Genomic DNA, 15,159 nt, shown 5'->3' with positions numbered 1-15,159 from the left:
TCTCTCTCTCTCTCTCTCTCTCTCTCTCTCTCTCTCTCTCTCTCTCTTTCTCTTTCTTGCTCGCTCTCTCGGAACAAGTGTCCCACCTGCTCTCACTGCCCACCCCTCCCCAGGTCCCAGGACTGGGAGACACAGCAGGCTGCCCTGTGTGTGCATGCCTGTGTGTGTGCAAGCATATGTGTTGTCGTGTGTGTGTCCACACTCATCCGGCCACATCCTGCTCACTCCAAGAGGCATGTCTGGAACCTCGGGGAGGCGGGGTGCTTCCCCAAGACGTGCCCTGTGTCTGTTTTCTCATGGTGACACGCTCACATGACAACGAGCAGAAAGGTGCACCCAGCAGCCCCACCTGAGGCCACACACAGGTGCCCACCCAGCCCTGTTGCAAGGGAAGCCCTCTGACCCCCCAGCCCCAGGTCCAGCCCTAAGGGTTGTGTCATTGTTGACAGATCGATCCAGCCAGACGTTGTGGATGATAGGTTCTTTTTTCACTGTAGTAAAAAAACACAATTTACCATCTTAACCATTTTTAAGTTTTCAGTGGTATTAAGTACATTCATATCGTGCCACCATCCATCTCCAGAACTTTTTCGTGTTGCAAATTGGAAACTGTATTCATTAAACAACTCCCCAGCCCATCCCCCCAGCCCCAGGTAACCATCATTCTATTTCCTGTGTCTTTGAGTTGGGTCACCTCAGGTGCCTCCTTATTGAGGGGGAGTCACACAATGGTTGTCCTTTTGTGACTGGCTCAGTTCACTACCATCGTGTCCTCGAGGCTCATCGTGCTGTAGCCTGTGTCAGGATGTCCTTCCTTTCTCTGGCTGAATAGTGTCCTGTTGCAGGCATGTGCCACATTTTGCTTTTCCAGTCACCTAGTTGGCAGGTTCTTTGATGCCAGGCCATGGAGAAAAAAGTGCTCAGTAATGGTGCTTCTCCCCGCTCATCCCTCCCTTGCAGGGGCTGCCTTAGTGGAGGGCCCAGCAGGTACATCCCTGCTTCAAGTCGACCTCCGTACCAGGTGTCACAGGAGAACAGAGGGAAGGAGCCCATCGAATTTGAGGAGAGTGTCTGGTTTGGGCCTCTGATTGCTCCGTCACCGTCCAGCACCGAGCACGTGTCCTCAGGGACCAGCCCCGTGTGCCAGTCGAGGATGAGTGGGCCCGGCCTCGGCCTCAAAGGCTGAGCAGCAGCTCAGCAGGTGGAGGGACGGTGAGGGACAAGCACTGCAGGCAGAGGGACAGGCCAGTGAGGGCTGCCTGCACCCTGTCCCCTCCCTGCCCTGCCGCCTCCTGGTCCCTGGAGAGGACGCTGCCCCTTATCCAGAGCCCTTCCCTGGGGCAGGAGCCCTGGATGGCCTGGAGCCCCTGTGTATGTGGCAAGCGTGCCCCGGCATGTGCCTTCGCTTGTGCAGGCTCCTCTTCGGGGCGGGCGCCCTGTCGCTAACTGTACACACGGCCCGTAAACCGTACAGATCTTGTCAGCGTGATCCGCCATCTGGGGGACCAAGACTTAGGGACCCTCAATTCATCACATCCCTGCCTGCTTGCTCTTGTGGGGAGCACAGGCTGCCCACCCCAGGCTCAGGGGCCTTCTTAGACTGAGGTCCCCACCCACCCCCTGCAACACCTTTGTTAATCATTTCTCACCCAGGCAATAGGGTTCAAGGACACCACAGGGGAGGGGCTAAGGGATAGGGCAGGAGGAACAGAGGAGGTGGGGGAGCCTCTGAGGTGGGAGGTGGTGAGAGTGGAACTTTCCAAGAACCCGGCCTGCTTCCAGAGAGAAAGGGCCGGAAATGATGGGGCCCAGGGGCACATGGCCTAGACCCCTGCCGATGGCCAGGGCTCAGCCCCAAGACTGCTGGAGAGGAGAGTCTCTGTTCTCTGACAGGTCTGGAGGCTGAAGAAGAGAAGGAGAGGGCACGCCTGACCTTCCACAGTCCCCAGTCCTGCCCTGAGTGCGTGTCTGGGGCCTGGGCAGGGACACAGGACTAATAGGGCCAAGGGGAGGCAGCCCAGGGAGGCGTCCAGCATCAGGACAGGCCCAGCTGTCTGCCTGTCGCAAGGCCTTTCTGTTCCCAGCTTGGTGTCCAAATCTGTAAAAGAGGGACAACAGAAGCAGTGCCGCCTGGCTGTGTGAGGCTGCGCTGGGGAAGCTGTGGACGTGATTGGAGGAAGGGAGCCAGCTCAGCCTGGAGAGCAGAGCAGGGCAGGGAGAGCTGGGCCAGAGTTCCAGGGTTTAGGGGGACGGCTGCCCTGCGTGTGGCAAGCTGCTGGCACTCCAGGAACGTGCACACACCCCCGTTTATCACACTGCCACATGCCAGCATGCCTGCTTTCCACAGAGCCCAGCTCAGCACAGCCGCATCCTTGGGAGGGAGGAGTCTGCCAGAAGAACTGCCCCAGAGGCTGTTCAGAGCTGGCCCCCAGGAAGCAGCCAGGCGCCCTCTTGCTTGTTCCCTTCTCTTGCTGGCACTTGGATTCACCTGAATTTTAAAACAAGGTGGTTGCTGCTGTTACAGTTACTATTATATTTTATATTTTCGGGCATTTTTAGTGTTCACTGTGTGCCAGGCCCCAAGCTAGATGTTTTCCATGGATTCCCTCATTTGATCCCAAAAATAGCCTGGTAAGTGTTGCAGATGGGGAAACTGAGTCTGAGATATTGGTGCAGCTTCTGCTTTGTGTAGGGCCTGGGCCCTGTGGTGGGATCGAGGTGAGTAGGGCCTGGTGCCCTAGAGGAGCCCATGGCCTGGGGTCTGAGGGCAAACCTGGAAACCAGCAAGTGCCCAGCAGGTCACAGGGCTGGACATTTGCTGCATGGTCACAGTGAATGCTCAGGCCTGGGGAGGGGCACGCTGCGGAAGGCTTCAAGAGGAGACCATGCAGAGCTCAGGACAGTCTCCCCTAGTCAGCCCCCTCATCCACAACCACATGGACATCAGCACCAAAGGAAACCGAGGCAGAGAGCAGCCTGGACAACACAAGGGTGGGAGGACAGCAGTGTAGGGACAGACTGGTACTGGCTGCTCATGCCCACCCTCCAGGGCTTCCAAACCCCAGCCTTGCCCATGGACCCCTGGTCCCAGGGCCAGGCCCGCCAGGTTACCTGGCCTGCTTGGTCCCTGTCCCCAGGCCTTGCCAAGACCACATGCCCTGCTTGCTGGCCTGCCAGGGTCCCATGGGTACCAAAGCAATCTCCATGAGTTGTGTCTGGCTCCACACTGCAGACCCTCGTTGCAACCAACACTGGGCACCTACCCTGGGCTGTGCAGCCTTAGGCCTGTCTTAGCCTCTCTGGACCTCCTCTGTAGATGAGAGTCGAGGAGACAGGAATGCACTCCTCTCAGCTCAGCTCCCAGAGCCCAGGATGCTAGGGTACCAGTCTTTCTGGGTTCTGGACTGTTCTCTAACCTCAGCCTTGTCAGGGAATGTGCCACCCCCACTGCTCGTCTGGGCAGCCTGGCAGAAGAGGAGGGCTGCCCACCTATCGCATGGCTCTCGACCTCCTGTTTCTCTAGTGGCTGTTGATGTGGTTGTGTGGCCCCCAGCCCTTGCTGTTCATTTTGTATCAGAATCTTCCAAGCCATCCACTCCTGCCCCCTCCCTCAGCTCAGGCAGGTGCTTGTGGTGGCCCGACCCCATGGATGTGCACCATGTGAGGGGCAGCTCCACCCACGCTGTCTTGAGCTGCCGGCATCTCACATGGCACTGAGTATTTGCAGCAGGCAGGCGCAGAGTGGGAGAGGTTGGGAAAGAGTGATTGGCTGTAATATATGTGGAATCGGGCAGGCCCTGCGCTAGGATGAAATGCACCCCTGGTTCTGCTCAGCCTGTCTCGAAGGGGGAGGCGAGGTGGGGCAGTGAGCGAGGACCCCTTGCTCCCAGAGCTGTGGGGCAGGGCCCAGGAGCCATCCTTAGTTTGCTCACAGAGGTTGGCAGCACAGCTTTCATGCAGGAGTGAAGACCAAACCTGGGAATGGGCCGAGGGGAGAAGTTCCCCATCTGCACTTGGCCCACCGGGTGGCCGTGGGCTCTAAGGGTCTGTTGGGGCCACCGACTGCACCCAGGGTCATCTCAGATCGTGCCCATTGCTGATGCCCTGACTCCCAGGTCTGGCTTTATCACCCCAGCGCACTCTCAGCCGCCCTAGTTTGGATAAAGTCTGTGGTCATACCCACTGTGATGAACAGGGCCACTTCAGGACAGACGCCCACACCAGGCACAGGCCAGGAGGAGGACCAGCATGGAGGCAGGAGAGTTCCCCTGGGAGGGAGCCAGCAGTGAGTGCAGGCCAGGAGAGCTGTACTGGCTGCACTGCCCGGGCCCCTGCTGGGTCCACCGCTCCCCAGGGAAGTAGGGAGCAGGCCTCAGGCAGGGGTGTGGCCAGGCCACTGTATGATTGCACAGTGGGCACACTCAACCCCCTTGTGCCTCAGTTTCTTCACCTGTAAAACAAGAATAGGCTTTGGAATTACAAGAGTGTAGTGAGATAACTAATGTGAAATCATTTGGGAAGCCACAAATCACTACTGAGTGTGAGCCACTGTGTCATCAGTAGTTTGTAGGGGTGGCTGATCCCCACCCCCAGCAGCCAGAGAAAGGAATTGGCCTCTTCACCTCACCCCATCTGTGTTTTAGGATCCAAGGCTGTTGGATGCCAAGAGCACATGAGATAATCGTCATTTGAACAGAGACCCAGTCACGGGATTCTCTGCCAGGGCCCAGCCAAGGGCATGCCATACATATGCCCATGAACACACATGCACTCGTTCAGACGGGGTTCTGGTCATGAACACACGTGCATGCGTGGCCCTGTGAAATCACTCAGGAGGGGGCTCTGTAGTTGCTGAGACAGCCTCCATGAGTTGTCAGAATGGAAGCCTCAGCCCCAGCCATTCTTTTGAGTGAAATTACAAACTCCACGTCCAGGAGGATGGGGAGCAGGGTGCCTCAGTCGCTTTAGCCAGGCTGACATCTTGCCAAATCAGACAGCATCAAGAGAGTGATGAGCAAGAGGAGCAAAGGGCACAATGCCCAAACTGAGCCTCAGCCAGCAGGCCCAGGTACACACACACTCTCTCACACTGGGTGATGGCAGAGGTCTGGCAAAGAGGAGAGCAGGGCTCAGAGGCCAAGGGGAGGAAGCAAGGTTGCAGCTGGAAGGGAATGAAGAGAAGCCAGCTTGCAAGGGCCAGGCCTGGCGTGTTCTTTAGGCATCTTACTCGACATTGAGCCCTCTTCCCCTGGGGCTGGCCCAGACCCTGGCTCTGAGTGGGAATAGAGAATTACCATCTGAAGGGACCACACAGGTCTGCCTGCTTCCAGAGCTCTCATAGGCACTTCAGTGAGAGGAGAAGGCTCTGGGCTGGGCTGCAGAGGTCAGAGCCTGTCTTGGGCAGAGGTGGGTATGAAACAGGAGAGGATGTGGTTAGAGCTGTATGGTGGGGGCCATATGGCAAAGAGCCTTGAATGCCAGGCTCAGTAAGCTGCAGTTGGGGAGATACATGAAATTTTGAGCATGAGCAAGTCAGTAAGTTGGGTCAGGCAGTGGGGTGGACTCTGAAGAGAGATCACAATGGGAGGCCATGGAGGCACAGATGGGACCTGGACCAGTATTGGAGGGATGCAGCCCAAGGCCTGGGCGCCGGCCAGGCCAAAGGCACCGATGCAGAGAGGAGGAAGGATTGAGGACAGCCCTGGGATTCCACGTCGGCTGCCAAGACGGACAACATAAAGAAGGAGCCTGGATGGGGAGCCGCTCTAGGAAGAAAGACGATGGTTGGGTCTTAGTCATGTTGAATTTACGACCACAGTGGAATATGCCAGACAATAAAAGAGGCCTGACAGCTCCACCCTGGAGATGGAGACACTGAGCAAAGAGAAATCAAAGGGCTCGCTCTGTGTAAGGCTGCCATTAGCCTTTGAGATGGAGAGGTGTCCCTTCTGACCGTCTCAGCTGCTGCTCCTCATTACCTCTTCTTTCGGCGGCAATATGGGGCTTTCAGGGTCTGGGGCTTCCATCCTGCCTTCCAGCAGCCAGAAGTTCCGCTGGAGGGACTTGGAGGGAAGCAAGGCCGAGCAGGCCCCTTCCAGGCCCTCTCCAGGGCTGCAATGTTGACAATTACAGCAGCTTCTGTTTATTGGTACCAACCATGTGCCAGAGAGTTTATGTTGATTTTTTTCTAATCACCCTAACAACCTTAGCAGGGAAAGCACCATTTTTATTCCCATTTTACAGATGGGAAACCGAAACCCAGAGACATTACCTTGCCCGAGTCACAGAGCAGAGGAGAGCCTGTGGTATGATGTGCAGGCTGCCTGACTCCAGGGCCCAGCCTCTCTCCACTACTGCACTGTCCTTCCATGTGCCACTCCTCCGGGCAGAGGAGAGCAAAGGAAGATGGGAGGGAGGTAACGGAAGGCTGTGACTGTGGTTAGATGCTGCCCCACCCTCAGGGGCTATGGGATCACATGGGAGCTGAGGGGCATGATGTGACCTGGCCTCCTTGCTGTGGTGGACAGACTCCAAGGTGTCTGTGACTCCTGCTGTTCATGCCTTTGTGTGACCTCCTCCTCTTTGGTGTGGGCGGCACCTGTGACTACCCTCTAATCAGCAGAAGGTGGCAGACAATGTTCCCTCCCACGGTTACATTCTGTTGTCCCGGCCTCCATCTTGTTAGCAGCCTGGCTCTAGACTCCCTCCTTGCTGGCTTGAGGGAGTAAGTGGTTGTGTTGGAGAAACCCATGTGTTGAGGAACTGTAAGCAGCCTCTAGGAGCTGAGGGCAGCCCCCAGCCAGGAGCCAGCAGGAGGCACAGCGCTCAGTCCTACGACAGAGAGGCAGTGGACTCTGCCAACACCCTGAGCTTGGAGGCAGGTCCTTCCCAGTCAGCCCTCCAGAGGAGAGCGCAGCCCAGCCAGTGCTGTGCAGCCTGCGAGCCTGAGCATGATGCTGCTCAGCCGTGCCTGGGCTCCTGACCCACAGGAACTGAGGAACTGAAGATGTGTATCATTTTAAGCTGCTAAGTGTGTGATTGTTGGGAGTAGAAAACTAACACACTTGTCTTGGGAGCAATGACATTCTTTTCAAAAGGCTGGCATGGCTGCCAGGATGGGCCCGGGCAAGGATGGAAAGACAGCCAGGAAGAAGGGCAGTGGAGGTGGGGAAGGCCACGCCCTTCCTCGCCCCCAGCCTGAGCCAAAGTTGGGAGCTGGGCTGCAGGCGTCTTTGCAGGGCTGCTCCCTAGTCCCGAAAGTTCCAAAGCCAGACATGACCCTCCCTGCCTTCCCCCGTCACGCAGGCAAGGACCCAGGGGCTGCGTGCTGCTCTCCGTCTGGCTCACTGGGACTCTCCACTGTCCTGTCAGCAATCAGCACCTTTCTGCTGAATGCCTTCCCCGACCCAGCAACCCAGCATTGCCCCCACGCAGTCCTGCGGGGTCACCCTTCATGACTGCCACCTGGTGGCTCTTCATGGGGGTGCTCCACGGGCCTGGCTGACCATTGTTCATCTGTCCACACTTCTCCGTCAGGTCTGTATCCTCCAACCAGCTGTCTCCCTGGCTGCTGCACCCTCCCGGTGTCCCCACTCTTGAGGAGCCAAGCCGTGGGTCATCTGTGTGCTCCGGCCCCAGCCTGCGCAGACCCCAACCGAGAGCAGCAATGTGAGCTCCCCACAAAGGGAGCACTGGGCTTTTGCTCTGAGGGCCTCCCTCGTGGAGGCTATGGGTGAGTGGACACCCTTCTGCCTGAAGACCAGGAGCGGCAGCATTGAGGGGACTTCAGGAAAACTGGCTGGGCCAACGCCTGTGTTCACGTTCCTGCGGTGGACCAGCATGGATTTTCACTTGCAGAGCACCACACGAGGCCAAACCCCAATTTTCATTTTTTACTGAATCAGAACCCAAATCTAATCCAAAAGCTATTTCTGAAAAACCAGAAAGAAAAACAAAGGAACTACCTAAAACAAAAACAGTGCGCTGTATTTTCTGACACTCTTGGGCTGGAAGGAAACCAGAGTGTGAGGATGTGCTTTGGGCCATCTGAACTGAACAGCGCTTCCTGCTGCCCAACACTTGGCTTGGTTTTCCTGGTCAGAAGGGAGCAAGATGGTGCGAATCCACGCACCGTCTGCACCGCCTGTCCTATCAGAAGTACCCAGGAGTGAGAGCCAGCAGTGGTGGGCCCGGAGGCAGAACGCAGACCTCCTCCGCTGCCTGGACCCCTCTCTCCTCAGCGAGCACCAGGAAAACAGGGTGGGGAGCCCCTTCCTGGGACACTCGGCTGACCACAGGGCGGGCAGGGCAGGGGTGGCCCTGGCAAGCTCAGGGAGCTCTGTCCCTGGGGCAGAAGTGCCCTGGGCTGGGCCTGAGGGGTGGGCTGGGAGAGCCGAAGCAGGGTGGGAGGCAGCGTGGGCGTGGGGGCGCACCACGCAGAGTCCAAGGCCTGAGCGCCAGCGGCCCTGGTGGCGGCTAACGCCAGTACCCTGGGCCGATCATGCAGCCTGCAAAGCCTTGGGTTCCTCATGTGTAAAACGGGGGTGAAATCTCCCTGCCTGCCTCACATGGCTGCTGTGCAGACAGAAGGCTGAGCTGTATGAGAAAACGAATGCTGCTGGCCAGCGACCCTCAAATGCCTCACTCACTTCTGAGTGGAGTGAGCATGGGACGCCCCCCCTCCCCTGCACTCCAGATGATGGGGCAGAGCTGGAGGAAGAGGGGCAGGAGGCCTGGGCAGAGGGCTCCCTGGAGCCCCCGGAGTATTCCAGGGGCCATGAGTGGAGAGAGGCTGATGCCTGTGTCCTTCAGCAGGAGTTGGTGGCTGGAGCGAAACCAGGTGGGGGTCCAGGGCTGGCAGGAGGCCTGGGGCTGGTTAATGAAGTATGGATTGACTGGACCAGGGGCTGATTAGCTCTGGCACTGGGCTTCTCCGGAGCAGCAGCAGCGGCATCAGTACTAATCCCTTGATCCCATTAGGAGCTCCTGGGGGGATTTCTGGGACAAAGTCTGTGCCTCCCTTCCCCAGGGGACTGTCTGGAGCCGGAGGGTAAAGCTGGAGGCTTGACCAGCATCCTTCCTGCTAACTTCTTTTAACATTTTCCCTCCTCCTGCCTTCTGCTGCCACATCCCTGCTCCGGAGCCCAGAGAGCAGGTGCCTCCTCCAGCTGCCCTGGCCCCCAGGCCGCCCCACCCACCCCACCTTCTCCTGGTCCAGCTGCTAGAGCTGGCTGTGCTCTTGCAAGAGAAGGCTTCAGAGTCTGCCTCAGTCAGCCCCAGGGCCACTCAGCCTCCCAGGGACAGAGGACGGATGGCTTCTTTCCTCCACAGTTACACCAGAAGCTCTCTTAACCAGCTTCTCCTTGATAGACTCAGCACATTGACCGATGTTCTTCATTGCCTCTGGAAAGCGTGCTGTCGGATGCTGAGCAAGCCCAAGGCCAGGGTCCCCTCTGGTGGCCATGCCCTCACACCAGCTGAGCTGCATCCTGTTGAGTCTGTAATGTTTGTTCTCAGCCTGTTTACAACAGTCATGCTTATTATCATCATCCCAGAGTATCATATAAAGCATGAAATACAATCTAGAAAGAAGTAAATGTCTTGTTTCTATGAAAATTAAGTTGAATGTTTTCAAAAGACTCCATAAGGTGAGTCTGAAAAAAGTTCTCCAAATTAGGTGAAGATTGGTGGGAAAAGCCATAAAAATTCTGCAGGACACTACACTCGGACTAGTCACCAGTGTCCTTCAGGTCTCAGGTCATCTTAAATAACTCAACACTGGAGGTCACAGGCGGTGCATCGCGGCATAGATGATGTCTGGGCATGGATGATGTCCCCCAAGAAGAAGCCTCAGCCTGCATCAAAAAGGTGGAAGTGCTGCCAGCTGGCCAGTGCTGCATGGTTGGGACTCGGGGACGGTGACTACATATTGCACAGTAGTGGGGAACATCGTCGATTGAACTCCTGGCTCTTTGAAAGTTACTTTCTCAAATTGAAATGTGTGGGGCATGTAGGCATCGTTTTGAGAGATTCTTCATGTGAACGTACTTCTTTGACTAATCAACTAACTACTGTTCCCAGCCTTACCGGGCAACATGGCTTTTATCTCCTCTAGAGATGAGTGGCTTGGATGGTTTCTGAGCTTGTTTGCAACCGACTCCCATCACACATACGCACACACAGACACACACACACACAGACACCATCTCTGCAACATCAGTACTGATCACACTTCACTGATGAGTGATGTGATGGAGGCCTCAGAGTGAGCTGAGATCTCCGGGCTGGGAGATGCTGGAAGGAAGCCCCTGCTCCCTCTCTCCTGGCTGTGCTGCCCACGGACTCTAACACAGCACCTGTCCACTACAGATGCTGAATTAATATTTATCAAATGGAATTCATAAGCCTCCTCTTCAGGGACTAGGGGCACTGATGAGGTTTCTGTGTGAACACCTGCAGGCTCAGAAGAAAGCCTCTCTGTAGGTTTGGAATCAGCCATCCTTGAAGCCGACCTCACACCCAGCCCTGCCTCCTCAGGCCCAGCCTCTCCTGGGCTGTCCCGCCTGGCTGGCCTGGCCCCAGCCTTGGGCACATCGGATCCCTCCCATCTAGGTCCCAAACACTCCCTAGTTCTCATGCATAGTTCATGACACCCTAAAATCCATAGACAAATTCTTATAAATAGATCTTCCCATACATGGCCAATGTCCATGGCTTATTGGACTTTAAATCATGACCAATTTCATGGAAAGCTGTGAGGTTCGGCCTTGAATGCCCACCAGACCCCTGCTTTTCTCACGTAAGACATTGCTTCATCCTCACAGAGCCCTACTTGTCTTAACCTCAAGTTGCTAAAACGGCAGAACTGAAAATTCTTTAGAACTCTCCCAATCCAGCCTTCATATTTTGAAGAGGAGGACAGAGATCAAGGAGGACAAGCAGTGGGATCCCATCACCCAATGGAGAGCCGGCCAGAGCACTGTCCAGGCCACTGCCTCCCTGCCGCTGCCTCTCAGCGCTCTGCTCCGGTCACCAAATGGCCATCCCCCAGGCAGCCTCACACACTCTACCCACACTGTAGCCTTTGTCTATGTCCAGTGGAGGCTCCTGACAGCACCCAGGGGGGCAGAAGGGTGTCCTCATGTCTGCACTTGCCGAGGGATAAATGACAGTTGAGGCTGGTCACAGACATGAGTTACAAGTGTCTGATGAGGAGTCATGACCACAGTGGACCCTGGGCCCCCACACTTATTCATGCCTGCACAGTCTCCTGTCAGCCACCTCTTGTGCCTCCACGTGACCCTTCCTCAAACATCCCATTCTCCCTGCCCTTGCCCCCTGCTATCTCCTGGCTTCTGGGTGTGGCCAAGCCTCCACATTTTGGGCCCAAAGCAATTCTGGGGTCTAAGGCAGATGCAGCCTGCAGGGCCAAGCCTTGGACCACAGGCAAGCTGCTGCTCCTCCCAGGCAGAAGCGGCAGGCGGTGGCGAGGTGCTCATCCTTGCAGCCCCATCTCAGACTTGGCCTCAGATCTTCTGGAGGTGGGCTGGGCACAGCCTCAGCCCCAACACAGCCCAAGCCCCACTTCCCACAAGTCTGCCACCTGCGGGCCAGCTGGCTTCCTCCAAGTCTGGGGGCTCTCCCTGTTCTGCTTAATAACCGCTTGGTAATTAGCCTCACGATTTTGCTACTATGCTTATAATAGCTTCCATTAAAGTTATGGGGTTTTCAAGCTGTAATGGCTTCCAGAGTAATTAATGCACAACTGGGTTTATTGCGAAGTTTATTTTTAGAGCTCTCCTCCCTCATCCTCCCTTCCCCTTGCTTTCATAGATGTTTTGACCAAACAGACTGTATGGGATCAGAGTTGTCTCTCCATGGCCCCCTTGCACCCTTGTCTCCATCTCCCCACTTTCCTCTCCTGCCCCCTTCCTGCTCCTGCGTCCAGGGAGGTGCTGGGACCCCGCTGTGGAGGTGGCTTTCATGGAGGAGGGTGGCTCTGAAGCGGCTCTGGGCCAGGGCCTGTGTGTGTCCATATGCTCGTCCTGTGCCTGACCAGGTCTGGGGGCTCTGGGGCATGCCCCTTCCCTGCTCCTGATGGCAGCCCGAGCCAAAGGGTCTGGATTGGTGTCTGGCCCCACCACGTCCCAACTGATTCAGGGGCTGGCCCCGCTGACTCCCACCTCCCGCCGGGGTGCTGTGATGCCGAACGGAAGTGTGGGCTGCTGTCTTTTAACACCACCAGTGCCGCCTAACAGTGTTATTACTAATGGCAGCCCAAGCAGACAAGTGAGAGGCTGAGTGGGGCCAGAGGTGTGGGCTCAGGTGAGGAGCCTGCCCAGAAGTGACAGTTGTAAAGGCAAGAAGGTGCCCAGGAGAGTCTGGGTGTGTGTGCGCCATGTGGCACGCAGCTGACCTTGCCACTGCCCTCTCCATCCTGAGCTTAGAACCCTCCCCAATGTGAAGGACATTTGGCAAAGCTCTTTGGGAGTCACTGAGAACCAGAGGCAATCTCCCAGCCAGGCCTTTGAGAAGCTCCCCAGTCCTGCATCAGGTGTGGCCTGAGGTTGCCCAGCCAAACCAAGGCCCCAGCTCAGCCATCTGTGGCCCTGTCGGTGGCCCCACAGCGTGGGCGGGGGCTGGGGCTGGGGTGTGGCAGGAGCTTACTCTGCTTCATCATACTCAGCACATGAGACCCGGACAGGCATCCTGGGGTGGGACACTAGGCTCTGTCACCTGCTGGGGCTGTGGAAGAGGAGTTTGTAGGAGACACAGCATGTGCCCCAGGATTATTCTCCTTGTTCTGTGCCCCACTGTTTGTCTCTGCCTGTAACCTGTAACCCTGGTGGGCTTTCCACTTCCCTGAGGAATGAGGGGCAGCCTGTCTACCATCTGCCTACGAGGAGACTGTGGAGGCAGAGTGGGCCTTTGGTAGTAGGAGGCAGACAGGGGCTTGCTGGCCGCCCCCCCAGGAAAACAGTGCTCTTTACTGGAATACAATGCTTGATTCCTCCCCAGGGCATCAGAGCTATTTGGACATAGGGCCAGACAAGAAGAGCAGAACACAGTCTCCAAAGCTCCCCCTAAGCCACGGCTTTCAAATCTGCAGAGCTGCAGGGCACACGCCACCTGGGCTGGGCAGGCAGCTGGCCCTGAGGCACATCACTGTACGGTGCTGGGCATGGGTGGTAGGCACACCAGGACCCACCAGCGGCTGCCCAAGGCTCTGCTCCCTGCCGTCCTCCCTCACAGACCCCACCTGCGTCTTGCACAGTGCTCAGCACAGGAGTGAAGAGGAAGGCAGAGAGCAGGATGTGACCATTTCCGTGGTGTTCATGAGGTCTCTATGCCTGCTCTCCTTTGTCACATGAGAGAACAAGGCCCAGAGGACAATGCCACCGGCAGACCCTCTGCAGAACTGACAGGAAATTTGAGCAGGCTCCCCTCCTCACACAGGGGGTACCTCTCCTAGGGCGCCTGCTGCTGCCACTTTGAGTACTGTTTCCCCAGGGTGTGGCAGCCCCACCAGGACCACCTCTCCTTCCTGCTGATACTCAGCTCCAGTGCCCAACGCTCTGCCCTATGCACAGTAGGTGCTTCACTAGAGTTTCCTACTGATGCCGACAAAGGGAGGGCACCTCCCAGGGCCTGTCCCCAAAACATCTCTTCTTGGTTTTCAGAGCATTCGCTGACCCCTTTATCCAGGCTGTGAAAAAAGTATCAGGGCACGAACATGTGGACATCACAGGAGCACAGAGTACTCTCTTGAGCTGTCTTGAGCCCCCGCTGTCTATATATCTGGCGCCATCCTATGGGCTTGTGGGCATTAACTCATTTAATTCTCAGAACGACCTTGTGAAGTAGGTACTGATGTTACCCCATTGCATAGATGAGAAAACTGAGGTACAGAGAGCTGCCATAACTTGGCAAAGGTGGCAGAGTTGGGACTGAAACCAGGGCAGGTGTGTCTGAAGTCTGTGTCCTTAACCTGTGCACCCTGCTGATTCTCGTGAGCAGGCAGCACCGTGCCCCAGGCCTGGGGAGATAGAGCCTCACTTCGCCCAGGCGGCAGGCAGAGGCCGTCTGCAGGGAGATGGTGGTCTGGGCCCTACTGTGAAAACCCTGCTGCTTGTGTCCTGGAGCTGGGCCTGGCCCTTCTGGGCGTCCGTCCCCGGCCCAGGTCTCTGGCCATCCTCTTCTGCTCTCTCTTGCAGGTGTCCACCTCGCAGGGCTCCTGACCGTGCCCCGGACAGCCACCCCTCTCAGACTCTGGTTGAGCTGGACTCCGCAAACCTGCTTCCGCAATGGGTGGGTTGTGAGTGCTGGTAAGGCCTGCTAGCCAACATTCGGCTTCTCTGCCGTCCCCGTGCCCGGGCTGCCCAGCCCATTCCTGTTCTTTTCTCCCCTGTGCTCGCCACTGTCTGCTGCTGCCGCCCTTGGGGCCGCCCCTCTCCTGACCTTGCCACCGCTCAGGTAACGAGGAGCTGTGGGTCCAGCCAGCCTTGGAGATGCCGAAAAGACGGGACATCCTTGCGATCGTTCTCATCGTACTGCCCTGGACGCTGCTCGTCACAGTGTGGCACCAGAGCACCATCGCACCTCTGCTGGCCACGCATAAGGGTGAGCCCCTGCCCCTGGCCCCAGCCCCGGTCCCGTCTCCCAGCCCAGCTTCAGTAATAAGAATGACCATGGCCATTCTGATGGAGTTCTTATTTTCATTTACCAGGCAGCTGGGAGGAGTGAATGATCCAGGCCAATGAGCTTATCATTTTGGGGGTCTTGGCCCCTTTGGGAATGATGAATGCTGCCACACACACACATGCACAACTCTGCATCCAGTTCCAGGATGTGCAAGGACTGGAGCATTCTGCGCTGAGCAGGAAGGATGGATGGATAAGATTCTTGGCCTGTACTGTGTTTTAAAACCTTTCAGGGAGAGTATTATTACACGCTCCTCTTCCTAATTGGGCAGCCTGGATCTAGTCCTACTCTGTGAGATCAGGCCTGTGCAGAGGAAAAGTCCCAGGACTTAATGAGCTCCTTCTCAGAGGGAAAGTCCCAGGGGAAGAGCTGGAGTTAGAACTGGCTCCTCCTGGCTCCGAGTCCAGAGTTTTCCCTCCACCAGGTTACCTTTCCCTCCCACACTGGGGCTCCCTACAC

At 56.8% G+C, this 15,159-nt stretch overlaps 1 protein-coding gene across 1 annotated transcript in view; it reads left to right on the top strand.

Moving 5' to 3' along the window:
- B3GAT1 (beta-1,3-glucuronyltransferase 1) overlaps positions 1-15,159 on the top strand; it is a 28,597-nt gene that overhangs the window by 6,423 nt on the left and 7,015 nt on the right. The window contains exons 2-3 of the mRNA XM_046638014.1: positions 14,214-14,307; positions 14,473-14,619. Coding sequence (XP_046493970.1) covers positions 14,304-14,307; positions 14,473-14,619 — 151 coding nt within the window. The 5' untranslated portion in view covers positions 14,214-14,303. The remainder of the gene's footprint in view (positions 1-14,213; positions 14,308-14,472; positions 14,620-15,159) is intronic.

Source organism: Equus quagga, chromosome 14 (genome assembly GCF_021613505.1).
Source record: "Equus quagga isolate Etosha38 chromosome 14, UCLA_HA_Equagga_1.0, whole genome shotgun sequence".
NCBI lineage: Eukaryota > Metazoa > Chordata > Mammalia > Perissodactyla > Equidae > Equus > Equus quagga.
Note: the sequence above shows the minus strand (reverse complement) of the source record. Positions and strands in the feature narration are given on the sequence as shown.